This window comes from Solanum verrucosum, unplaced genomic scaffold (genome assembly GCF_900185275.1).
Source record: "Solanum verrucosum unplaced genomic scaffold, falcon-dt-bn FXZP01000101.1, whole genome shotgun sequence".
NCBI classification, from domain to species: Eukaryota; Viridiplantae; Streptophyta; class Magnoliopsida; order Solanales; family Solanaceae; genus Solanum; species Solanum verrucosum.
The window spans coordinates 123,201-149,411 of NW_026020111.1; the positions used below are offsets into that span (position 1 = coordinate 123,201).

The following is a 26,211-nucleotide window of genomic DNA, read 5'->3' on the forward strand; positions in this document are numbered from 1 at the left end:
ACCAAACTATGCATACATGAATTTATTTTAGTTTTAGTTGTTCTTAGGAAATGCTTCAACATAATTTTCAATGTATTTTAATTTATTTTTTGGAGTAGTAGCAATTTATCTAATGAGATCATGTATTGATGAATATTTATCTTAATTACACTTGCTATATGTGTTCTATTCTCTGTAAAATTTCTTCATAGGCTAAGATTTCTCATCTTATTGGTTGCAAATTTTATATTTTTGCTTCATTACTATTCTTTGCTCAACATTTGTTAAATTTTAATGATTCATGCTATGTCATCTATATTGAGAAACTTGGTACATACAACAGATTTCTTCTATGTGATTTTACGCACTCAATTTTAAATTCATAAAAATAAATTCTGCTCTTGTTTTATTTCAATTTCTTTTATGATATATAATTTTCTTAGATTAACTTTGTTCAATTAATCATAATGATTGATATTGGTGCAAGTTTGAAAACTATTTTGAAGTTTATGACTAAAAAATATAGGCAAAAATTAATTTCTTAACAAGAAGTTAAAAGGAAAATAAGAAGTCTACAATTAAAAATAAGTCATTTACATTTGTTCATAAAATTAATAGCATGCATTATACATTATAATTGTTATGAGTAGTGCAAGAGTCAAACTATTCACTAAGTGTAATTTTTTAATTTTTCTTAATAAAGATATCATTCAAGTAAATTAGTAACTTCTTTGTATATTAATGGTAGTTAGAAGTTGATTAATTCATCCCTTATATATATATATATATATATATTATCACGAGCTTATAAATGTATATAATACCTTTTGTTTGGAAAAAAGAAAGAAAAAAATGCATTATCCATGAAAGTGAAAGTATTCAATTTTATATTTATTCTACATAATAGATAACTCAATATTATTAATAGATGTCCCATCAATTATTTTTATTTTCTTATATTTTTTTGATTATCTATATCGTATGTACACATAAAATTAAGCATATACAAGACGATATGATACTTTTCTATAACAACTATTCATAACTTTTTTTCGTATTTTCTATTGACATCTTTCACTATTATTTTCATTTAATTATTTTAAAAATCTAATATCCATTATTAATAAGAAAAAATCAGCTAAAGAATAAAAAAATTGATGTGATACCTTTTTACGGTCAGTATTTTTATTTATTTATTTCTTACTTTTTTTTAATCTTTTCTTCCATTTATTTATTGTATTAAAAAACTATTGAAGAAGATAAGGGAAAAAATAATGTCCAGTATATTAACAATAGGTAAGCTTCTAGGCTTGATTTTTTAGCTGTTGTAAGACCATCAAGGGAAGCTAATGCGACAGCGTTGAAACCTATTGTGTATTTGCATGGTGAACCAAGAATAGTATGGGAGGAAGAAGAGGTTGAACATATAATCGTGAAGGAGAACTCAGAGTATGCAGTGATAGGAAAATTTTCCTATGGTTGGCCTGAGATTCAAGATTTGAGAAAATTAATTCCGAAGCAATGCGAGTTGAAAGGTGAATGCAACATAGGATTGTTAAGCAATAGGCATATTCTGATAAGGGCATCGTGCTTGGAGGACTACGTGAATCTATTATCAAAGCCGGCCTTTTACATATTGCATCGTGGTTGGACATATCCAATGCAAACGTTGAAGTGGGAGCCAATGTTTGATCCGGAGGAGGAAACATCAACGGCCATGGCATGGATTTCTTTTCCATCCCTGCCTCCAAATTTCTTTGTGAAGGAGGTAGTTTTTTCATTAGTAGCTGCAGTTGGAAAACCTTTACAGGTTGATCTAACAACAAGGAATCAGACTCGACCTAGTTGTGCACGGGTGAGGGTGGAGGTGAATTTATTACGTGAATTTCCAAAAAGAATAAACGTAGGGATGCGAAAGCAATCAGGGGAGATTACAGAGAAATGGATTACAATAAGATATGATCATGTTCCAAAATATTGCAAGAACTGTAAGATTCAGGGTCATGACGAGGAGCAATGTTATGTGTTACATCCGGATTTATATCCCAAGGAAAAAGTAGGGAAGGAAGAAGAGATGGAAACGGGGGAAGAAAAAAGGGAGATTCAGGGGAAGGGGAGAGTCCAGAGGGAGGGTAATATTTTAGGAAAAGAAAGTGAGGAATTTAAGATTCATACTAATAGAAGGGGAGCAGGAGGGGGTCGACAGGGGGTGGAAAACCAGAACAGATATGGCATAAGAAAAATATTCAACACGAGAAAGAGGGAATTACGACTGGCAATAAGTTTAGAGCGCTGAAAGATCAGGATGAATGTGGGGAGACACAAGGTGGACAAAAGGAAAGGGGGGAGGAGGTAGAGACGAAAAAATGGGTTGAGGAAGTGTTCCAAAACACAAGCAGAATAGATAAGGGGAATAGTTTGAAAAATACAGTGGAGAATATAAACAGTGTAGATGAAGAGGAGACGGCAGGGAGTGAAAGCTTTAAGAATAGTGAAAACATTGAGGTAATCGGGAAACAAAAATGCAGTGAACAGGATGCCAGAAGTAGTAATATGGGGAATGCATGTTTGGAGATGGTGGAATTTCATGAGGTGCAGGATAACGATGAAGTTTTACCTGAGAATTAGAGGAGGGAGAATCGAATTCAGGGGGATGATTTTCCTGATTTGCAAGAGCTGACATCGGAGGAAATTCAAAAAAGAAGGGATAAGGAGGAAGACGATGATTTTGATAAAAATATTGATAAGGTGGTAAGGGATGGGGATTTATCTCCAATACAAATAAAATTATTGAAGAGTGGAGCTAAACGATCGAAGTCAAGTCAAAATACAGTTCCACTTCAAGTCAAAACAAGGAGTAGTAAAGAGAGATCGTCGGAAGATAGTTTCCAATGATTGGAAAAGCTATATTTTGGAACATTAGATCGATTAAATCTCAAAAGGCTTTTGAGAGATTAATGGGTGTAAATAGGCGTCATAAATATAATTTTATAGCTCTTATGGAATCTTTTCAAGATCCAAAAGAGTTAGATCATTACAAAAGAAAGTTAGGATTTAAAAATGCGTATTGCAATGTATCTGCGAAAATTTGGGTTTTTTGGGATGATGGTTGGAGGGGTGAAGTGGTGAGTGATAGTATACAACAAATAAGCTTGAAGTTGAGCAAAAACAATGTGGAGATGATTTGTACTGCAGTGTATGCTAAGTGTGATGCATTAGAAAGATTGGAGTTGTGGGAAGAACTGGAGGCTTTATCTGCTAATAGTAATATACCTTGGATGGTGGGAGGAAATTTCAATGTTATTTTGAATGAGGAGGAAAAACTTGGGGGACTAGATTTTACTCAGTTTGAGGCTTTGGATTCCAGTCAATGCATTAATAACTGTGCTCTAACAAAACTTAAGTTTGTGGGTAGCATGTTTACTTGGTGGAATGGTAGAATTGAAAGAGACAATATTTTTAAGAGACTTGACAGAGTCTTCGAAAATCAGGAGTTTAACAATATGTTACCTACTAGTGAAGTTCATAATTTAGTGAGACAAGGTTCGGATCACACACCTTTACATGTAATATGTAATTCGGAGGAGGAAGTGACAAGCAGACCTTTTAAGTTTCTCAATTTCTGGACAAGGCATCCCCAATTTCAGCAGATTATTGAGGAAAACTGGAGAATTGATTTTGTGGGCTGCCCATTTATTGAATTTCAGGCGAAAATGAAAAAAGTGAAAGGGGTGCTGGCGAAATGGAGCAAGGTTACTTTTGGAAACATATTTCAGAAGGTTGCAACCTTGGAGGATGAAGTCAAGGTCAAGGAGATACAATTGGAGATTAATACGAATGAAGAAAATAGGGCAGATTTGAAAAGGTCAGAAGCTAAGTTAAAAAAATTCTCTACTTGGAAGAGGAATTTTGGAAACAAAAAGCTGGGATGAGATGGTTTCAGGAGAATACTAGATTTTTCCATAATTATGTCAAAGGAAGAAGAAAAAACTGCACCTGGCGGAAATTCAAACGGAACAATGTGATGTAGTGAATAGCAGCGATGAGATTGACGCAACGACAATCTCTTATTTTGAAGGGCAGTTCAGAGAAGGAGGAACAAGTGAAAATGAAAATTTGTTGAGGCTTATTCCCAAATTGATTACCCTTAGTCAGAATAAGGAAATGGTTCATATGCCAACTAAGGAAGAAGTCAAGATGGTAGTCTTTGCTTTGAACGGAGATAGTACAAGCAGCCCAGATGGTTTCTCGGGATTATTCTTCCCATGTTGCTGGGAGCTTATAAGTGAGGATATTACCAAAATGGTGAAGGCCTTTTTTTGTGGTAAGCAGATTCCTCGTTTTATTTCTCACATGAATTTGGTGTTACTCCCAAAAAAGGAGAGAGTTGTAAACTTCACAGATCTTAGACCAGTGAGTTTAAGTACGTTTGCAAATAAAATCATCTCTTGAGTGTTGCATGAAAGGATTTTGAAAATGTTACCCAATATTATTTCAAGGAACCAGTCAAGTTTTATTAAAGGGAGAAGCATTACAGAAAATGTTCTATTAGCTCAGGAGATAATAAGGGATATAAATAGGAGGAAGAAATATCACAATATGGTAGTAAAGTTGGACATGGCAAAAGCTTATGATAGGGTCTCTTGGTTCTTTTTAATTAAAGTGCTAAGGAGCTTTGGATTTTCTGAAATCATTATTGATATGGTGTGGAGGCTAATTTCGAATAACTGGTATTCAATATTAGTTAATGGAAAGTCATATGGTTTTTTTAAGTTGACAAGAGGGCTCAAACAAGGAGATCTTTTATCTCCAACATTGTTCATAATAGCTGCAGAAGTTTTAGCCAGGGGGTTAAACAATCTGAATAAAGATGTAGATTTCAGGGGTTATGGAATGCCAAAATGGAGTCCTCCCATTAATCATTTGTCATATACAGATGATACAATACTCTTTTGCTCAGGGGAGAGAAAGTCTATTCGTAAGATGATGGGAGTGTTGAGGAGATATGAAAATATTTCCGACAATGGTCAACTTAAATAAAAGTTTATTTTATCTGCATGATGATACTCCATTAATTGTTGGGATGAGATTAAGGAGAATTGCAGGTATAAAGCAGGGCTCGTTCCCATTTATTTATCTAGGCTGCCCAGTTTTTTATGGAAGAAAAAGGGTTTAACACTTTGAAGAATTGGTGAAGAAGGTGCAGAGTAGACTAATGATGTGGCAGAACAAGTGTCTGTCATATGGAGGAAAGTACATCTTGATAGCAAATGTGCTTCAGTCTATGCCAATTTATTTGTTATTAACGATGAACCCTCCAAAGAGAGTCATTGAGAAGTTGCATAAACTGTTCGCTGGTTTTTTCTGGAGCAAAACAGGTGGGGAGCAAGGAAAGTATTGGGTAGCATGGGAAGACATGTGTTTTCCTAGGGCTGAAGGAGGTGTGGGTTTTCGATCTATACATGATGTTACCAAAGCATTATTCTGTAAACTATGGTGGAACTTTTGAACTTCCACTTCATTATGGAGCTCTTTCATGTGGAGTAAATACTGCAAGAAGTTTCATCCTCTAATGGTTAAAAGCATAGGAGCTTCACATGCTTGGAAGAAGATGATTCATGTAAGAGATGAGATAGAGCATGACATATGGTGGCAAATAAAGGCTGGAGAGGTGAGTTTTTGGTTTGATAATTGGAAAAAATTGGAAGCACTTTATTATATAGAGGAGAAAGGTAAGATTGATGATGAAATAGAAGTTCAGGAGCTGATAGAGCAGGGGAGTTGGAACATACAAAGGTTGAGAAGTATGTTATCAGAAGAGATAGTCCAATTTATTGTGGAAAGTTTTGTCCCTAGGATTATAGAAGGTAAAAAGGATAAAACATGGTGGATGGGAAGTTCGAGTGGGAATTTCACTGTAAAGTCAGCGTTTGAAGGGACTAGACATAAGAATGAAGTTAATTGGTTGTGAGGGTAAGATATGGTGTAATGGAATTCCTTTCAAGATTAGTTTCTTTGTATGGAGGTGTTGGAAGGGGAGAATAGCTACAGATGACAACCTGAAGATAAAGATTAATGTGGCATCCAGATGTTATTGTTGTGAGGACTATGACCAGGAAACTATGAACCATCTTTTTCTAACAGCTTCCATAGCTCAAAAACTATGGAAGCAATTTGCTACTTGTGCAGGAATTAGCATGGAGGGAAGCCTACAACAGATAATTACTAATTGGTGGGGAGCATCGAATAAGTCAAAGATGAGATCAATATTACAAGCAATTCTTGCCATTATTATGTGGGAGCTTTGGAAGAGGAGAAATGACAGAAGACATGGGAATGAGGTGTCTTATTATAAGTTGCATCAACAATGTCAAGACACTGTGTACAAGCTGATTAAACATCTTTACCCTTGGATTCAGATCCCAAGAAATTGGGAAGGAATGTTAGGGGTTATGAAGGACTACAGACCTAAGTTACACTATCATACTGTGTGTTGGGGACTGCCTCAAGAGAGGGGAGTGAAGTGCAACACGGATGGAGCAAGTAGAGGAAATTCGGGGGAAAGTGCATATAGTTTTTGTGTTAGAAATCAGGCAGGAAATCTGATGTATGCAGAAGCATGTAAGATTGGCATAAGGACTAATATGGAGGCAGAAACAATGGCAATCCTAAAAGCCTTCAGATACTGTAAAATTAAGAAAATCAACAAAGTGTTGATTGAGACAGATTCACTGGGGTCATAAAAATGATAAGAAATTAGTGGAAAATTCCATGGAATCAGGCAGAGGAGATGGAGGAGATTCAGGAAATTATAGAGAACATACAAACAGATATTACACATGTTTTTAGAGAAGTTAATCAGCTAGCAGACAAGTTGGTCAATGAAGCATATACGCACACTGGTCTAAAACAATGGGAGAAGTTTCAACAGTTATCAGGTGAATGCAAGAGTATTTTAAATGCAGATAAATCAGGTATCCCTACTTTGAGAATAAAAACAAGAAGAATAAGAGTGCAGCAGAATAATCATGACAGTGTACAAAGTTAAAGCATTCAAAGAATCTCTTGCCACAGAAGGGATTACAAAAGAGTGAGATTTAAATGTACTAGGATATCTGTGCTAAACTATTACAGTTTATAGAAAGTGTTACGAGCATGAGATAAGACCAACAAAGTCAGATTGGGAGTTGAGAACCTGGAGCGGTGAAGACGACCATTGACGAAGGACCTAACGTTTCAGCTGCTAAAAGAATAAAAGATCAATGAAATTGAAGAAAGAGAAGAGACAGGAAGAAAGTAGAGAGGTTTACCTGATCATAACGAAGCAATGTTGTAAAAGTGATTCTGAAATCAAGCATCAATAAATAAGTGCTCAGCAGACAACAAGCAAAATAGAATGTTTCAAAGAGTAGAGGAAGAGAGTTACCTTGATAAGCTGAGTTGTTACTAATGGAAGAGTTGAAGGCATCGTTGACCCAAAGCAAATGGAACAAGGAGCTGATGAAAGCTCAACATAATTCACATCTGAGACAAGAACACAAAAATGAAGGAAGACAATTTTGGAAAGCTAGTGGATAGGAATTTAGATATTTGGGGGCATTTTGGATTGGGCCATATGGGTCAGTAGTTTGGGCCATTTTGGCTAAGTTTTGTATTGTTTTATTGTCACTCAATAAAAGAGCTCTAAGCTCATTATTTGATTAAAAATAAAATAAAATTTATCTCTTTAATTCTATTTAATTTATAAAAAAATCATTCTAAATTATTGTTATACCGCGCGAACTGCGGACAAGTTTCCTAGTTAATAATACTGCCAATAAGATTACTTACACCTGTCCAACAAGTAAATAAGAATTTTAAGGTCACTATACATTAATTCCAACTAGTGACCAAATAGTGCAAAAAGAAAATCAATGCAAGGCAATAACTTGATTATCGTTGCTAGACCTCCTCCTTTGAACATAGATTTGAACTCCCACTCAGAATGGTTATTGTACAAGGATGGACTGTCATTCGAACATCGGATCTTGAGTATAAGCCAAGGAGAAAGACTATCATCGCAGCCATACCATCGATAGAGTATGGTAAGGACATGTAGAAAGCATGCTAATCAAATCATCTTATCTCTTCTTAGTCCTAGTTAACCAAGTTCATTCTAGCTCTGTATGAGCTCATAGTCGTTAAAAGGAAAAAAAATTATTCCATCATTTTCAAGGAAGATTTAACTCAAGTAAAGTTAAGTCGAGTCTGCTTCGCACCTTGCTATTGCTATCGTGCATTCACTCATATATCTGATGTGGACTGCTAAATCGATTTCTCTTGACTTGATTAAACAACTCTCTCAAAAGTTAGTGTAATGTCAAAAATGTGACTTTCATAGCGCCGATTGATCTTTGTTATCAAATGAAAAGCTAGCTCACAGGATTGGCAAATTTTCAAGTTCACTTTGTGATAATCAAACATCATAGACGAAACTGAGTAAATATGAAATCTTGTACTTTTAGGATCACACTAAACTTTGTGTACATTATCTTGTCAGCCACATTAATATTTGTTACTCCCCGTCTAACAATAGCTGTCCACTATATTATTTTAGGATGTCCAACAATACTTGTCCACTTAATGAAATCAATGAATAATTTACACTTAGTTTCTAATTTACTCTTATAATTAATTATAATCATTTTTCAAGATATTGTATTTATTACTCACTCTGTCCCTAATTACTTGTCCACTTTTGAATTGACACACCTATTAAGGCCTCATTTGTTTTCATTAAGATTAAGACCTCTGAAGCTGAATGCACGTCTGAATATTAAGATTTGCATTAAGAGCTAGATGTCTAGATCTGAATACACATCTGAATATTAAGATGTGATCTCCAAATCTAAACACTGAACGATTATTGTTTGTTTTCAATATCTGAATCTGCATATGAAATCAAACATTATATTAATAAAATGTTATAAAAAATTTATTTCAACAAAAAATATTACTTTTTGATTAAAAAAAATATCATAATCATCAAGCATAACATAAAAAAAACACGAATAAAATATTTTATATGCACAATATAATACCAAAAAGTTCAATAAGTATGATGATACTAGTCGAAAAATAATTAATAAGGTATCACATTATTAGCGCCTAACAATCATGCTTTTTTATAGCAGACACTTTCACAAAATATACTAACACATATACTGTATAATGGCTCTTCCCATCCAAGTCCATCTAATATTTCCAGATATTCTTCAAATGTAAGTGTACTATTTTTTTAATCAATAACTCCAGAGCAGCAATCATCTTCTCATCAATTTCCAATTCAGACGAATAAGTTTTTTTTCTTCCCCAAAACTTTTTTTTCCAGCTAAAACTAAAGATTGGGATGGAGAATTGTTAGGAGCTCCATTATTTTTTTCACCAACTAGTTCAACAACAATAATATATTAGTGTTATCTCACAAACGAATTTGATAATCAAAGAGTCTCAATAAAATTATTGGCCTAAGACAAAATTCTACTCTTCTCATCCAAGTCCATCTAATTTTTTCATATATTCTTCAAATGTAGGTGCACTATTTTTTTAATCAATAACTCCAAAGCATTAATCATATTCTCATCAATCTCCAATTCAGACAAATAAGTTTTTTTTCTTCCCCAAAACTTTTTTTTCCAGCTAAAACTAAAGATTGGGATGGAGAATTGCTAGGAGCTCCATTATTTTTTTGACCAACTAGTTCAACAACAATAATATATTAGGGTTATCTCACAAACGGATTTGATGATCAAAGAGTCTCAATAAAATTATTGGCCTAAGACAAAATTCTAATAAGAGACCTCAAATATGTATACATAATTATTATTTTTAATTATGAACAATATTCTTTTCACTCAAAAACTTTGATGAACATCAATACACTAAAAATATTATTGCAACATGTGTTCTTGACAAAAATCAATACACCCTAAGAAATTATTAACATAAAAAAATATTTGTAAAGATTATGAAAACTTACCAGTTCAAGAGCAAAAAATTGGTGTTTGATTGAGAAAAGAGAGGAAGAAAGTTTGTAGTTGTGAGAGCAGAAGTCACATAAAGACCGAGAGAGGCGATACAATATTATTTTATAACTTATTAAATAAGCATGTAGATCTGATCCATTCAGACCTTTTCAGGTCCATTAAGAGGGTTTTTGAAAAAAGAAACAAATGGACTTAATGGGTTGAATTTGAATGATTCAGATTCAGACTTAAAAACCAAACGCACTTAATGAGCTGAATCTGAATGATTAAGATTCAGACATCCATTAAGTGCAAACAAATGAGGCCTAAGAAAGCAATTATTGACATAGTGAATTTAGCATTTTACCCCTATTAATTATGAAGTGGATGGATTAAAAAATTAAGATTTTCAAGAAATTCTACCTTTTTCAAAGTAATTAATTGAGGGTATAATAGGTAAAATTATTTTGTTCCTTCTTGATTTGTCAAAATGGACAAGTAATTAGGGACAACCCTAAAATGAAAAGTGGACAAGTAATTAGAAACATAGGAAGTATATTCAAAGGGTGATATAGTAAAGTTATACTTTCATTTGTAATTTCTTAAAAATTGTGCAAAGTTAATAATAAACAAATATTGTTGGACAGATGAAGTAATATATTTTAGAGAAGAAATGACATGGGTTGATCACTTTTTAATTTGTCATATAATATTCAATTATCAATTGAAATAAAAGCAAATAATTTTTAATTGGATCGTTGTTTTTCATGACCCAATATCCCCCAAGTTGTGATGATATTATGCAATTCTGTAGGTCAGTAGGCTAATCAATTTCAATTGTAGCCTTTTTTTCTTCTTCTTATTACCAGGTATAATGAAAGCATGTAGAAGTAATAACAATATAGTCTCGAATTTAAATATGTTAAATGCACAAAAATACAATTAAAATATTCAAAACTTGGTGATGTAAGTCAAAAATATCAAAGATTAAAAGTAGGAAAAGGGTCAAAAATTTATTGGTTGGCTTTACTCTTACCATTAAAATGAAGTTATTCTTATCTCTATCAAATAAACTTTATCACTTGTACCCCTCCTTGGACGGAAATCCCCAATCAATCAAAATTGACCCGATTTCTTAAAAAATAAGAGTAAATTTGGTTATGGAATGGAAGAAACTAGAAAGAGAAATTAAAGAGAGAATGAATGATAACTCTTTGTATTGATTCTTGCATTGATTCGAATAGAAGAGTACATCCCTATTTATAAATAATTAAGGAGAATCCTTATTAAAGGAGAGTCCTTCTAGATACTAAATTAAAATAAAACTAAATATTTTGCAATTAATGTAAACCCTAGACTTAAAGGAAATTAAATACTATAAAATATTTTTAGACTAAAAAGAAAAAGTAAAAAGATTCTACCAAATTTCAACATTCCCCCTCAAACTCAAGTTGGTATATCTAACTTGAGTTTGAACACTTAATTATTCTTCAAAAATATCTTCTAATAAAATTCATCCTCACATTCTTCTTCTACTAGTAATGCTTGTGATTTATCTTGAGTGTCTTTGAACTTGCACACTTTTGTAACATGACCTGTTTGTTTGCAACTTCCGCATACTGCATCAGATCTCCACCAACAGAATTTTTCCAAATGTGTTTTCTTTTTGCAATATTTGCAAGGAGGATAATCAACTTTTCTTTTTTGATAGTTTGCATAAAAGATACCTTCAACAATTTTATCTTGTTTGAAAGCTCTTCTTTGTTCTTGTGCTTGAAGAGCACTTATCAATTCAACAAGAGAGATGGTAGAGAGATCTTTAGACTCTTCCAAAGCAGAGATTTTAGACTCAAATCTCTCGGGAATAGTTACAAGAATCTTTTCAACTATTCTATTATCTTTAAAATCCTCACCAAGCAACCTGATTCTGTTGACAATCAAGGAAATCCTGTCAGAATAATTAGTGATAGTCTCACCCTCTTGCATCCTAAGAGATTCAAAATCTCTTTTCAAATTCAGAATTTGATTTTGTTTGCCTCGTTCACTTACTCGGTACTCCTTCTCAAGTTTTTTCCAAGCTTCTTTTGCTGTCTCACATGCAATGATTTTAGAAAAGATTGAATCTGCAACTGAATTTTGAATTACAATTTTGGCTTTGTGTTTTTTGATTTTCTCTTCTGAGTGAAGTTTGATTTCAGCATCAAAAGATTTTTCAGTGAGTTGTTGTATGAGTTTGTCTTCCATTACAACTTCCCACAAATCATAAGCCTCAAGATAAGACTTCAACTTAACCGCCCAAATTTGATAATTCTCACCATTGAAGGTTTGTGGGGTATTGAAAGAAAGAGTATTGCTTGTCATGGTTTGAAAAATAAGGTTTAAAATAATATAGATTTAAAATTGGTTAAAAGTAGCCCTGCGTTAAAAATAAAAGCACGGGTTAAAATTGGACCTACGTTAAAAATAAAAGCACAGGTTAAAAGTGGGTTGAAAATAGATATGAATTAAAGTGGTTGAAAGTTCTTCTTCAACGAACTCACAGATCCATTAAGATCAATGTAAGGCTCTGATACCACTGTTATGGAATGGAAGAAACTAGAAAGAGAAATTAAAGAGAGAATGAATGATAACTCTTTGTATTGATTCTTGCATTGATTCGAATAGAAGAGTACATCCTTATTTATAAATATTTAAGGAGAATCCTTATTAAAGGAGAGTCCTTCTAGATACTAAACTAAAATAAAACTAAATATTTTGCAATTAATGTAAACCCTAGACTTGAAAGGAAATTAAATACTATAAAATATTTTTAGACTAAAAAGAAAAAGTAAAAAGATTCTACCAAATTTCAACAAATTTTAGGTTTACCAAACATAAAAATCATATTTGTATGCTATAGCTATAATTTGCATAATTGTGCTCCGCAACAAACTTTATGTTTGCTATGGAGCATCAGATTGTATAAATCGCTGGCAGGAGCATCCGATTTGTATAAAATCGTTGGCAGGCCTCTCGTTTGTATAAAAGTGCAGCAATTATATATGTATATCGGTTAGATAATTGTATATATGTAACTACTATGTATATGTATCAATTATTGTGTTTGCATATCTGCATAAAATTTGAATTTGTATACAATTGAATCGAAATAAAACATTTGTATATCAAATCCCTCTCTCGCTTTATACAACACAAATTATACATTGTAATTTGTATAATCTGTGTTTGTGTAAAGCGAGAAAGAGAGAAAGACAAAAGTGAACTGAGCAGGGGAAAATCTGTATTTGTATAATTATAAGTGTATAGGACGAAAATATATGTATTTGTATTTGTATATACAATTTTCTCTTGCATTATACAAACACAAACGCAATTTATACATTTGTGTTTGTATAAAGTGAGAGAGGCGAGGGAGAGTGGCGAGCGAAATCTGGGAGAGTGGCGAGCGAGATTCGCTGGGGAGAGAGGCGAACGAAAAGATATGTACATATACAGTTTTTTCTCACTTTATACAGACACAAACATAATTTATGCATTTGTGTTTGTATAAAGTGAGAGAGGCGAGAGAGAGACTGACGAGCGAGAAATGGAGAGTGGCGAGCGAAAATCTGGGGAGAGAGGCGAATGACAAAGTGTTTGCTACAGATTAGAATTAAATGAAACTGTGGTTATAATATTTAATTTTAATTAATAGTTTACTATTTTATACAACTTTCCCATTAAAATCCACCATCAAAATATAACCCAACCCAACTAACTTAACCTAACCCAAACCTACTTCACCTCCATCGATCTCCTTACAATGATTTTAAATCCTTTTTTTATTGGATGAACTTATGACTACATAGTTGATACTAGATAGTCGTAGAGGCTCACTATTTGTGTATCAAGATAATTATATCTTTTTCTTTGTTGTCGTTTTCTTCTAAGTATATAGTGCACATATACATTGGATACATCACAAAATTAATATCAGACACATGTAACTTTGATACTAGATAGATGTACTTATGTACATATATGCTTTATATATCACAAATAGACTAGATACTACAATGTCCTCTTAGAGCCAATCTACAACTATGCAAAGATACACTAGATACAATTATGTATTTTTGAAACTGGATACATGAAAGTGATATTGAATACACTAGATATTTGATATTGGACACATTGGATAAAGGGTTAGCATCACTCAGTTTGATTCAGTTTTATGCATTGTCAGTTCAGTTCATTGATTCAATTTTTAAATATGCTAAATTAATAATCAAATTAATAAGATATTTTTATCGATTTTCGATTTATCAATTTTTGGTCCTTAGCGGTTCGATCTTTTGTGTAACCAGTAAGAAATACCATACAATAGTTATATGAATTGTCTAATAATTTGGCGCGATAAGACAATAATGTAACTTTACGGATTGCTCATAAAATAGAATTAAACAGTAGTAACTAACATGAAAAGAATTTTACAAGTGCAACACAAATAAAAGAACTAGTGCAATAATGTGAATTGAAGGCTAAAAGGACAAATGTAGTAACCAATTGATATTAATATGTAATATTTATGTAGGTGTAAATGTAGTAAATTAATCGGTTTGATTTTAGATTTTTAGAAACCGATAGTATATGGTTTGGTTATGATTTTGTTTTAAAAACAAAGAAATAACAGAACCGATAAATCATATACTTATATTTTATTATTATACATGCATAATATATTATATTTAAAAATAATTATAAGTATCTTATATATATTTTCAACAAATTTTATTTATAATTAATTTATGAAAGTAAAAATGTCCAAGACGAGAACATTTATCTTATTGGTATGTACATGAGTGTCTATTTACAATTCTTGGTGGGACTAGAAATGTCACTGTCTCTTTCATCTAGGTCAAAATGGTGAATTTTGAAGATTTATATACAATAATGTTAGTGATCGAAAGTTCTGTACTGTTAGTCGTTCTAACTATTTTTCGTTTTGAAAGAATTGTTGTCTTTTCTCTCTCTTTTGAATGTATCATTTTAATTTTTTTTGTGTATAGTTAATAACTGAACCAAATCAAACCAAAATCATTAACAACCAAAACGGTAGATAGATATTGTATTTGGTTTGGTTAGTTTTGCTAATTTAAAATCTGATTAAATTGGTTTGATTTTGATTATGACCAATAACCGATCCAAACTGACCGTGAACAACCCTAAACTGTCTTAATGGGTGATCAATTTACCCAATATTACAAAATCAATATCGAACAAATAATCTGATTTTTTATTTTTATAAGACCATTGAAAACCTATTAACCCAATAATAGAATAACCCAATAACAATTGTTCGATAACATTTTATTCGATTCGATTTACTGATAGGTTTGATTTTTGCACACTTCTACACGGGATGATATTAATATTCATAGATACACTAAATCCACAAATGCATATTAAATACTCAATATTTAAATACATAATGAAAACACATATACAAAGAAGTAGCGAGATGGGAGAGGAGAGAGACGAGATACATTTGTCCGAGAATGTGTATAGAGGCAAATACAATGTATTTATAGGGGTCATTTGGTACAAAGATTAATAATGGAGGGATTAGTAACGCAGAAAATAGTAGTGCATGTATTAGTAATTCATGGTTTATTTTTATCAAGTGTTTAATTCATTGTTTCCCACCTCATCTTGTGTTAGAGTTAAAACTCTATAAAAATCTTTTTTTCAATTATATCCTTGAATTATTATTATGTAATTGAGTCAAGGTAGATAATTGTCGGACAATATTATTTTTATGACTTTTTAACTAGCTAGGAGAAGAACAATTTTGTTGTCATGTTTTTTTTTTTCACTTGAATTATTTGAGGATAAATAATTGTCATCTTAATAAATATATCACTCACAAAATGTCAATTTTCATATTAAAAAAGATAAACCATCTACTTTTAAACCGAAATCGACCACACACACTTCAAATATTGTATTGATTTCTATTGGAATTATTTAGGAGAAAAAGAATAAAGTGACACCTGAAGTTGTCCGGAATTTTCAAAAAAACACCTTAACTATGCGGACGTCCTATTACCCCCCTAAACAATCTTGAACTGATATTATTACATCATTTTTTGTCCACTTGGCATAGAGAGTGTATGCACTCTCTTTAAAGAGCGAGAACAACACAAAATAATGAATTTAACTTTATTTTTATAGTTATTTTGTTATAAAATATAATTTCTTGTTTTTCTTATTATTTTAACTTTTTTTCTTTGTTATTTTTCCTCTTTCTTCTTCAAAAATTCATTGTCATCTCCATTAAAACTCTCCACTTTCAATGTCGCAATTTTTAATTCATCGCCTTTTTTTTTTTTACTATTTTTAGTTTAAGTCTCTTCGATTTTAAACCTTTATCTATTTTTTTTAAAAATTTCAAACAATTTGATGAACCCATTAGATTACAAAATGATTAGGAGGTATTATTTAACTTTATTATCCGGATTTCATCAAGCTCTTTCAATTTTTGGGGAATTCATTTATTCTTTCAAAATTATTATTTTTAATTTTGAATTTATATGAAAAGAAGATAAATTAATTGATGATACTTTCAAAATTTTAAATTTTCTTAGAAAATTAATTAGTTTTGTTATCACTAACTCAACAAAGTTTAGAAAATAATGTAATTTTTTAAAGAAAAAAATCATTGGAAGGATGGAATTTGATGGAAGAAGAAGAAAAAAAGAAAAAAAAAGAGGATGGAAGGGGGAGACACAACTTGACTAGGGTGGAGAAGGATGAAAGTGAAAGGTAAAGAAGAAGAAAGAAAGAAAGAAAATGGACGAAAGATGTCAGCTTGAAAGTGGGGGTGGATGGGGTGTGATGGAAGGTGAAGTGAAATGTAAGATGAAATTAAAATAAAAGTAATAAAAATAAAATAAGCAAAAGTAAGAGAGAGAAAAAAAAGGTAAAGAAAAATTTAAAATGAAAAAAAAATAATATTTTAAATTAAATTAACACGTGTCAAATAATGATTGGTGTGTGATAACACTTGTTTTTAAAAAAATGAGATTGACCGAAAAATGATGTAATAATTTCACTTTAAAATTGTTAAGAGGGGTAATAGGACGCCTGCATAGTTAATGTGTTTTTTTGAAAATTCAAGACAACTTGAGGTGCCACTTTATGTTAATAAACAACTCTCTCTAAATAATTTGTTAGCTAATTTATTTAAATAAATTTACTAGTACAAATATAAAACATATAATCAAGAAAAAAACAAATGATTAAAATGATTTGAGGGATATTTTTGTCTTTACATAGACTTATCCATGATATTAAATCCTAGGCCTAGCCCATCGGTGACCCCCTAAACTTGGCACGAAGTTTCACTTAGGCACCTCAATTGCAATGTTCATTTTAGACACCTCATGTAGGGTCTCGCTGTGTCATTTTGACACTTTTTGCTGACTAAGCACAGTACGTGTGCTACACGAATTTTGAGCGCGTCAGAGACTTTTTTTGTAAATATTCTGAATTTTTCTGTAAATATTTTCTTCTCCTTCTTCTTCCTTTCTTTCTCCCTTCCATCTTCCCCACCTTCTACCATCCTCCATCACCACACAACTTTTAAAAAAAATTCTATAATATTTTACTAGGTTACACTCTTTGATTCTTCCATCTTCTTTGAAAATCGAATTTGCATCTTGATTCATATTCAAAAACAAAATCGATTTCAAGGGAACAAAAAAAGAAATCAACTTTTTTCAAATGAAAAAAACTGATTTACATTCTTACCTTCTTCATTGAAAATTAAATTGATTTCAAGGAATAAAAAATAAATAAAGAACATCCTCCAATGAAAAAAAAAAGAAATTTATTTTACATATCCTTCATTGTAAATCCCAATCGTAGTAGCACAAGAAATCATCTTCTTTTAAATGTCATATAAAAACTTTTCGATTTGGTATGATTTCCCTTATTCTCCAAAACGTATTTTACTTTGTAAACTAACTTATGTTCTTGCCTTTTTGATGGAGAAGAACATATGAAGGGGAAGGAGGCGCAAGAAGGAGAAGAAAAGAGGTGGGGGCATGGGGTTTGGGATCTGGAAGAAAGAAAAAAAGAAAGTAAAATTGAGATTTAAAAAAAAAATTAAAAAATTCCACGTGTCACATACCAATTTGTTTATTTTTCCACATAAGAGGCATCTGGAAGTACGCACTTAAAATGCGGTTTTGAAAATATAAAAAGTGTCCAAATGACACAATAAGGTTTGACATGAGGTGTTTAAAATGATCAAAGCCTAGTTAAAGTGTCCAAGTGAAAGTTGGTGCCAAATTTAGGGGGCTACCGATGGGTTAGCCCTAAATCCTATTAGTAATGCATCTTCTAATACCATGTAAGGTGTATAACTAATCCATAAATTAGTTATACATAGATTCAAATTCTGATCAAACACAGTACTATATAATACCATACATAATACATGAACTATTTCTCATAATAAAACTCCCTACCAAACGACCCCTTATTGCATTGAATAATTAATACCTTTATGAAAAGTTAATAAGTATTTTTTTTAAAATTCCTCTGTTATTTAACTTATTGGTCACCCCGAAATAATTTTAGTGAAAAGCTATAGAATACGGGTCATAAAAAAATGGTTGCCCACCCATTTGATTTCTTTTCTCGGTCTGCAATCTTGGCTTCTAAGTTTGGATCTGCCCTTCAACGCCTTATTTGTTAAGTTTTAAACTTGCTGTTTGAGATATTCATTACTGCTACATTTCAATTATCTCTGGTTTTTTCTCCAGAAAAGGTAAAATTTTCTCTTCCTAACTGAGAAATTTTTGGATTAATTATTGTAACTAACGCATGAATTATATATATGATCCTGTCTCGTAAAAGTTTAGCATTGTGATTTTTCTTTTTTAATTGATTTCTATTTTCTCTCTATACTAGTAAGGTCGAGTTGGGGAATGATTTATTGTAGAGATTTGAGTACTGGTGTTATGGATCCATGGCATTTTCCAGACATAAACAAGACAGAAATGAAATGCAATTTGAAAATATTGATTTTATGGGTTCCCTTTCTGCTCTTGAAACTTGTAAAACCTGCACCCTTTTGTGTAACAAGATATGAGATATTTTGCTGGTGTAATTTAATTTGAATCGGTGGCGTGGAACAATGGATGTTTTCTCCCCAGCTATAGTAAATTGATTAACCTTTGTGGGAAGTGATCTCACACAGTTGTCTAGTTCTACAGAGTTCTTGGACCTAAATTAATCACCTATCTTTTCTCATTATATGTTTGAATTGCAGTTATCCATGTAGTGGCTACTTATTTGAGCACCAAGTCTCCTAACCACTTTTTCGTTCTTTTCAGTAGGGGGGATTTTGATGTTTTTAGGATTTGATATTTGATCAAGTAAGGGGGGGGGGGGGGATTTGAAGTTTTTAGGATTTGATCAAGTAACTAACTTTAGCAGTTCTTCATCTCAGTACTGCTAGAAAGAGATAGAGGAAGCTTGGAAAATGACACTTGTTGTTTACATTTTGTGGTGATGGCAATGCAAAAATTTAAAGTCTCCTCCTTCTTGGCAATTTACACTTGGGAAGATAAAATTTGTTCCTTCGTCTGTATTATTAGACACTGTTCATTTACTTAGGTAATATGGCCTGCTGAGAATTTAGAAATAGGTGTGTTTGGACACGCCTACTTTCTTCATGAAACAGATTCTTCTGAAATTGGAAGAAACTGTGAAACTCCTATTGAAAGAAGTAAAGAAAACTGAGAATTCTAAAGGTCAATAAACTAAAATAGATTTCTTAATACAGCACAAAACCATCCTTCGTTATTTATGTGTTGTAATTTGTACAGAGTCTGACTTTCAGCTGTTATATGTAGTGCAGTATGTTGTGGGAATTTTAAAATTTGGTTCATTTGGTTGAAGTGGAAATTGCATGGCAATTGTTTTAGCTTCTCTCGTGTGAAAATAAAACTTTATTTTACTTTACCTGATCTATAGAAAAAATGCAACCTTTATTAATTGGTTAGTGTTTGAAGATCTTTATTTTTAAAAAATGCTTATTGCTTGCAGATATTTGAAAAGCCCAAGTGCACAATTACGTGAAGCTTTGCCTTTTGCCAATTGGGCACACCCATTTAAATTTGTACAGTACTATTTCAGTAAGGTTAACATCTCAATTGTCTTAACAACTATATGATAGATGACCTTAATTTGTGTCTTCGTGATGATACCTGCCATCACTATACATAAAAGTTCATTAAACTCTTTAGCATTACACTTTATTTTACATGTAGTGTTACACCTGAAATCTCTATTCATTCTTTAATAGACTCATTAAAAATCCTCATTAGTGCACGGCAAGCTTATGATATTTACTGTGGCATCATAATAGCCTCTAATAAAAAAAAATATCCAGCTATTCCGAATCACCAAAGTATGCTAGGCTGCTCTCCGAAGACATATGCAACCCCTATACCCCCACCCCTAATTGATTCCGTAGTTCGGATTATAGGCTCCGTAATCAGTTCCCTTTTGTCTCTTGAATGTAGAACACATCAGGACATCAACTTTACAACATGCCTTTTCACATCTCTTGTTGTAATTATTTAAAACTTGTTACATTTCATGATAGCATTTTAATTTTCACGGGGTTATGGAAGCATCATCTCCTTACCCTCGTCTTGTTCACACCTCCATGGCTTTTCTCCACTTCCTCTCATCATAGATGACTGAGCACTCTAAATATTTTAAGTTCCAACCTATACTACTCTCATGAAAGTTGATACCTGTGATTTTAGCATTTTTCTTTTGGTTGCCTCTCTGTTCCTTTCAATCTGTGCCAGTTGTCATTTCTCTTTCTCGAAACTGTCAATTTTATTTAGAGAATCTTCCAAAAGCTCTGCTTTCTCAGACCCAGCAAACAGTCTTTCCCCTTCCTATTCTGACTCCATCATGGAAACCATGTACCTTTGATACTTCCCAGTAGCTGGACTGGGTTTTGTCTTCATCATCCCCTCGATCAGAAATATGCTCAGGAAGCAAATATTAGACATGTATGATTGCACATTCCCAGAGTCTCTTTTCATGGTGGCAGATTGACAGTTCCTCTCTAGCCATCCCTGCAATCTTCTCGTAGTTGCTTTGAATTTCGGACTCTGTTGTGGAATTTGCTTCTTACTCCCTTCACCAATCTCAAATAGATCATCAGTCGAGATGGAACACTCCCTCCCCCATTCCAATCCCATGTGCTTCATCATCTGACAGCAGTTCAAACAAGGCTTCTCCCAATAGACATCCTTACTCTTGACGTGGCTTAATCTTTCACCAACTCCTATAAACTGGTCAAACTTGCCCGCCAAGCATGACTTTAGGTAATTCCTTTGGTTCTAGGTTTCCATCAATCCTTCTTGTACTCCACTATTTGATGTGTAAAGCGTCAATATCACATTTCAACTAGGTGTAAGTTTGTGTGTAATTGATGCTATTACCTGCATGCAAAAGATGGGGTCAAAGCTTCCTTCTTTCATCACTTCCTTTTCTATCCAGCTATTACTCTTGAGCTTTACCCTTAGTTGGGGGTGTTTAGAAGGTATGGTGAAGACTTGAAGCAGTGATTAGTAACTACTTCAGCTGTACCTTCACCTTCTTTACACTTGCTGCTTGAAATTTCAACTTCTTTACTTCTTGTAGCTGCAAAATTTTCTCTAAACACTATCCTATCAATGTCTGAAATCGGAAACAGAGAGCCGCTACTGCTCATGGCTTCCAATCAAAGGATTTTGCATATGTTGAGTTACTCACACTTGTGTTGAAAAAACCACACATATTGCAGAAATGTATGATAACCTTGGAGCACAGCCCGGAGGACCGCCTGCTAATACACAAGCGAACCCTTTTGGAAATGCATTCTCTGGTGCTAGCTCTGGGTTCATTAGAGGTGGATTAGGGGCTTATGGAGAAAAAATTCTTGGATCAAGTTCTCATTATGTTCAAAGCAATGTAAGTTTTCCCATAGTTTATTTTATTTGTATAGGTTTCTTAAAAATAATGATTCTTATGTTAATAGTTGTTCATTAATCATTAGGTGGTGGAACATATGCTAGGAATATATAATGACGTAACAGTAGGCAAAGGAATGTTGTTTCTCAATAGGCGAAGGAATAATGCTTTCTTTTTCTTTCTTTATTTACTTTCTTTTATCTATAGTCATTCCACCATAGTAATAGTTTTCTTGTAAGATTTCAATTTGTTTTGTTGTACTTTGATTTTTCTTTTATAACCGAGAAATCCCCAAGGGCAAGTAGCACACTTTGTCTTTACTTTGATGACATCATTCAATAGGCATTGTTACTAATACAGTAATGTAAGTGTGATTTGAACTTTGAGCTGAATTTCAGATGTAAGGGGGTTCTTCCGTCCATCATCATATAGTGATTGAAATTTGGAAACAAGGTGAAGAAAATTCCACTCCTTAATAACTGCAATTGATGAGTCAGTATCACTCAAATTGGCATCTACCTGAGAGCAAAAAAACTATATGACCTCTGCTTAGAAGAAGAGGAATAAGTGGTTAAAGGAGATGGAACCAATAATAATAAAACTGGAAAATTATTGCACCATCTTCTGATTCTACTCTTACAAATAGGTATTTGCCTCCCCGTTGATGTTTGAATACTCGTAATGTCTTGATGTAAAGTGTGCGTACCAGATTGGATGGAATGATTGTTAACAAGGGCGATTATTGAAATTGTGGGCGCTTGTATGTGACATAATTATTTGTGATCCCTAAGGGGGTGATGTAGCGCTCTAAGAGTTGGGGTAAAATGAGGAATGAAGATTCAAGTCCTAATAGAGGCGACACTCGGTGAAGATTTTCCAATCTGCAATCTGTTTACTTATTCATTTTTTTCCCAATCTGCCTAAGCCTTGCTGGGTGGAGTTACCCGATTTGAATTAGGTACCTGTGGATTAGTCAAGGAGGCACACAAATGACTTGGGTACCACCATTATAAAAGAAAGTAACATTACTACATAAGTCTGTGGGATTATAGTTTATTTAGCAAATGACAGGCATATTGACCCAGGAAATTACCCTGATGGTTGATCAATGAAGGAGAAGGTGATTAGAGAAGGGGCACAGGGTGGTAAAATGCTGAGGGAAGTGGAATTGGGACCGGAAAAGGGGAAGAGGTCGGACAGGGTATTTTGTCTTGCCAACAGTTGGATTATAAAGTACACTGCTAAGGGAGGGAAAAAGATTTGCCCTCACACAGCAAGTGATATAGATGCTTTCTTCATAAATGATATATGTATTTGAATTAGAGTTGCTTTTGTGACTGAAGCATCATGCAGAAACTAGCAAAATAAATAAAAGAAAGAATGAGGAAACCATCAGTGGGAATTAAGTAAATTGCCATACTTTTTAGGGTTTGATAATGCAACAGTATTTTAGAACTTTCTTTTCTAAAATATAGTTTTTCCTCTCTTGTACTTCAAAGTGTTTTAGCAAACAGAAGTCTCATGTGCATCAGGATTTTTTCTGTATTATCAACAGCAGCAACAACAACAACAACAACTGATACCCAGTGCAATCCCATAAGTGAGGTCTGGGGAGGGTAGAAAGTATGTAGACCTTACCACTACCTTGTGGAGGTAGAAAGGCTTTTTCCGAAAGACAAGTGTAATTTTTCTATATTATCATGAGCCACAAAAATGTCTTTTCGCCTTTGAAGTGCTTAAAAGCTAATTTCTGAAATAGTCAGGGGTTCAGCAAATACTTCTCTCGCCTAAATAATTCTAAATGATAATTACATTCTTAGTGGAGCGTTCACCTGCTTCCGTTCCTTGCACTTAAATCGCTGCTATCCCTCCCATTTTGCTTCATCGTTGTTGCAAATAAAGAAAAAAATATTTATGTATTTCATGGAATCACATTGACTGTAGTGATGTTTTGGAACAATAAGGTTGTGCAACACAATAAAGATATTTTCGATGATAGTACCATTAACTGCCTTATTCAACATTTTTAATGCCCAAAACATCTACCATTCCATAATACTTACCTTCTTTCAGATAAAAACACCTACCATTCCATCCATAATATTTTATTTTTGGATGACACTGATTGTGTAGCTTTGCTCGTAGAAATGAATTCTAACTTGCAACTTTTTTATGTAAACAGGTAAGTAGATATTTTTCTGATCCCCAGTACTACTTCCAAGTGAATGACCAGTACGTGAGAAACAAACTGAAAGTTATCCTTTTCCCTTTCCTACACAGAGTAAGATTTTGTTAGCCTTGATCTCATTGGAGTATCTCTTAGCATTATGTTCCCCTAGTAGTAATCTTCTCAACTGTATGCAGGGTCATTGGACAAGAATCACAGAGCCTGTTGGTGGCAGGCTATCCTATAAGCCCCCTATCTATGACATAAATGCTCCAGATTTATACATTCCGTTTATGGCCTTTGGTACTTATGTTGTTCTTGCTGGCTTATCATTGGGTCTACAGGGGAGGTAAGCTTATTGTTTCGTTGAGCTTCATTTAGGCTTTGAATGTGGTGGTTAGTAATAGTAATAAGTACATGATCTTTTACCCATCAAATATCTGTGTTGAATTTGGTAATGGTTGCTCACCTCATATTTGTTGAAGTGCCAAATGCCACGACATTTATACTTGAACATGAAGTGTATGAAATTTTAAAATGTTTTCAGCAACAGTACTTAATTCAGTTATTTGTGTGAAGCTATCTGCTACACCAGATGATTTCATTTTGTGCTAATCTCCTTTAGGCCATCTCGTCAATCCCAATCTAGGTTCCTTCTTTGGTTGGACAGTATGACTTGGGTAACAATTGAAATTTTGTTATATTAGATTGAAGTGGGTCCAAAAGGTAGGATTAAAATTAACATTACAGAAAGGGCATGTGATATCTTCTAAATACTGAATTATAAGAAGATACTCCTGCCAAAGAGTATATAAAAGAATGTTCTTTAGGAAAGTAAACAAATCTTGCACAACTCAACAGAAAATACGATAGTTAGCTATGGAAAAAGGAGTAGTTTTCGGCATGTCATGTCAGATATAATTGGTGATGTTTCCTTGATTTCTGGCTATGGTCTGTTTAGTCATATTCTACCCATGTGTATGCCTCTTTTTTGATGTTCCCACTGTACTGCAAATTGTGACATTTTACTTTCTTGCAATATCTTCTGTAGTGTGGAATACCTCCCTGCACTATATCCTCTTCCTTTTGCTTGTGTTAATTCTTAATCTTGTCATATCTTGTCAGGTTTAGCCCAGAAGCTCTCAGTTGGCTGTTTATCAAGGGATTGGTTGGCTGGTTTTTACAAGTTTCGTTGCTGAAGATGACGTTGTTGTCATTGGGTAGTGGAGAGGCTCCTCTCCTTGACATTGTTTCATACGCAGGATATGCTTTTGCAGGATTGTCCATAGCTCTTTTGGGAACAATTATATCGAACTATTCTTACTACTTTTTGATGCCGTGGACATGTTTGTGCATGGGAATATTCTTGGTGAAGACGATGAAGAGAGTTCTCTTTGCAGAGGTGAGGACGTACGATTCAAGTAGCCATCATTATCTCCTATTGTTTATTGCCCTAGCTCAATTTCCTCTTCTCTTTTGGCTTGGGAAGATTAGCCTTAATTGGTTCTTATGAATTACATCTCCAGTTGTTAAGGTGGTCTGGCGGTTTATGCTTTTGGAGAAGTAAAACAATCAATTTTTTTGCATTCCTCGTCACTTTCATGTTCTATTCTTGAATTCTAGAGACATGTAAATGAACTGATTATCCACTTACTCCACCTAAATGTGTACGATATTCCCACTGGTAACAGAAAGTACAGGGAGAAGGATTGAACGATGATTCTTTTGGTAGTATTTTGGTCGTATGTAACTAGATTTATGCTCTCATTATTCGATCTAATTCAGATATATTCATTCCGTTACATGAAAGTGAGGCATTTTAATATTCTCTAATTTTCTGTTGACTGTTGTACAAGTACATATGTGATGGTTGAAAGAAGTGAAAATACACCTGAGCCAGGCTTACAGTTGGGGTTTGGTATTTTGTTCCTTCACAGATGCGTTATCTGTGATTCAGCAAAATCCAACTTGTCTCTGCAGGTCTGCAGATTTCAATTGGGATAGCACTATCCTTATCTTTTTGATTAGGCAGAG

General features: G+C 33.2%; 2 protein-coding genes across 2 annotated transcripts; both read left to right on the forward strand.

Moving 5' to 3' along the window:
• The first annotated feature begins 1,253 nt into the window (after positions 1-1,253).
• Positions 1,254-2,607, forward strand: LOC125825445 (uncharacterized). Its single transcript, XM_049504786.1, has 3 exons — positions 1,254-1,260; positions 1,302-2,111; positions 2,186-2,607. The coding sequence occupies exons 1-3, from the start codon at positions 1,254-1,256 to the stop codon at positions 2,605-2,607; spliced, it is 1,239 nt and encodes a 412-aa protein (XP_049360743.1).
• Positions 2,608-20,049: 17,442 nt separating this feature from the next.
• LOC125825530 (uncharacterized) lies at positions 20,050-25,763 on the forward strand. Its single transcript, XM_049504856.1, has 5 exons — positions 20,050-20,175; positions 21,844-22,010; positions 24,193-24,291; positions 24,375-24,526; positions 25,303-25,763. Exons 2-5 carry the CDS (start codon positions 21,846-21,848, stop codon positions 25,688-25,690), a joined length of 804 nt encoding a protein of 267 aa, XP_049360813.1. The 5' UTR covers positions 20,050-20,175; positions 21,844-21,845; the 3' UTR covers positions 25,691-25,763.
• The last annotated feature ends 448 nt before the right edge of the window (positions 25,764-26,211 follow it).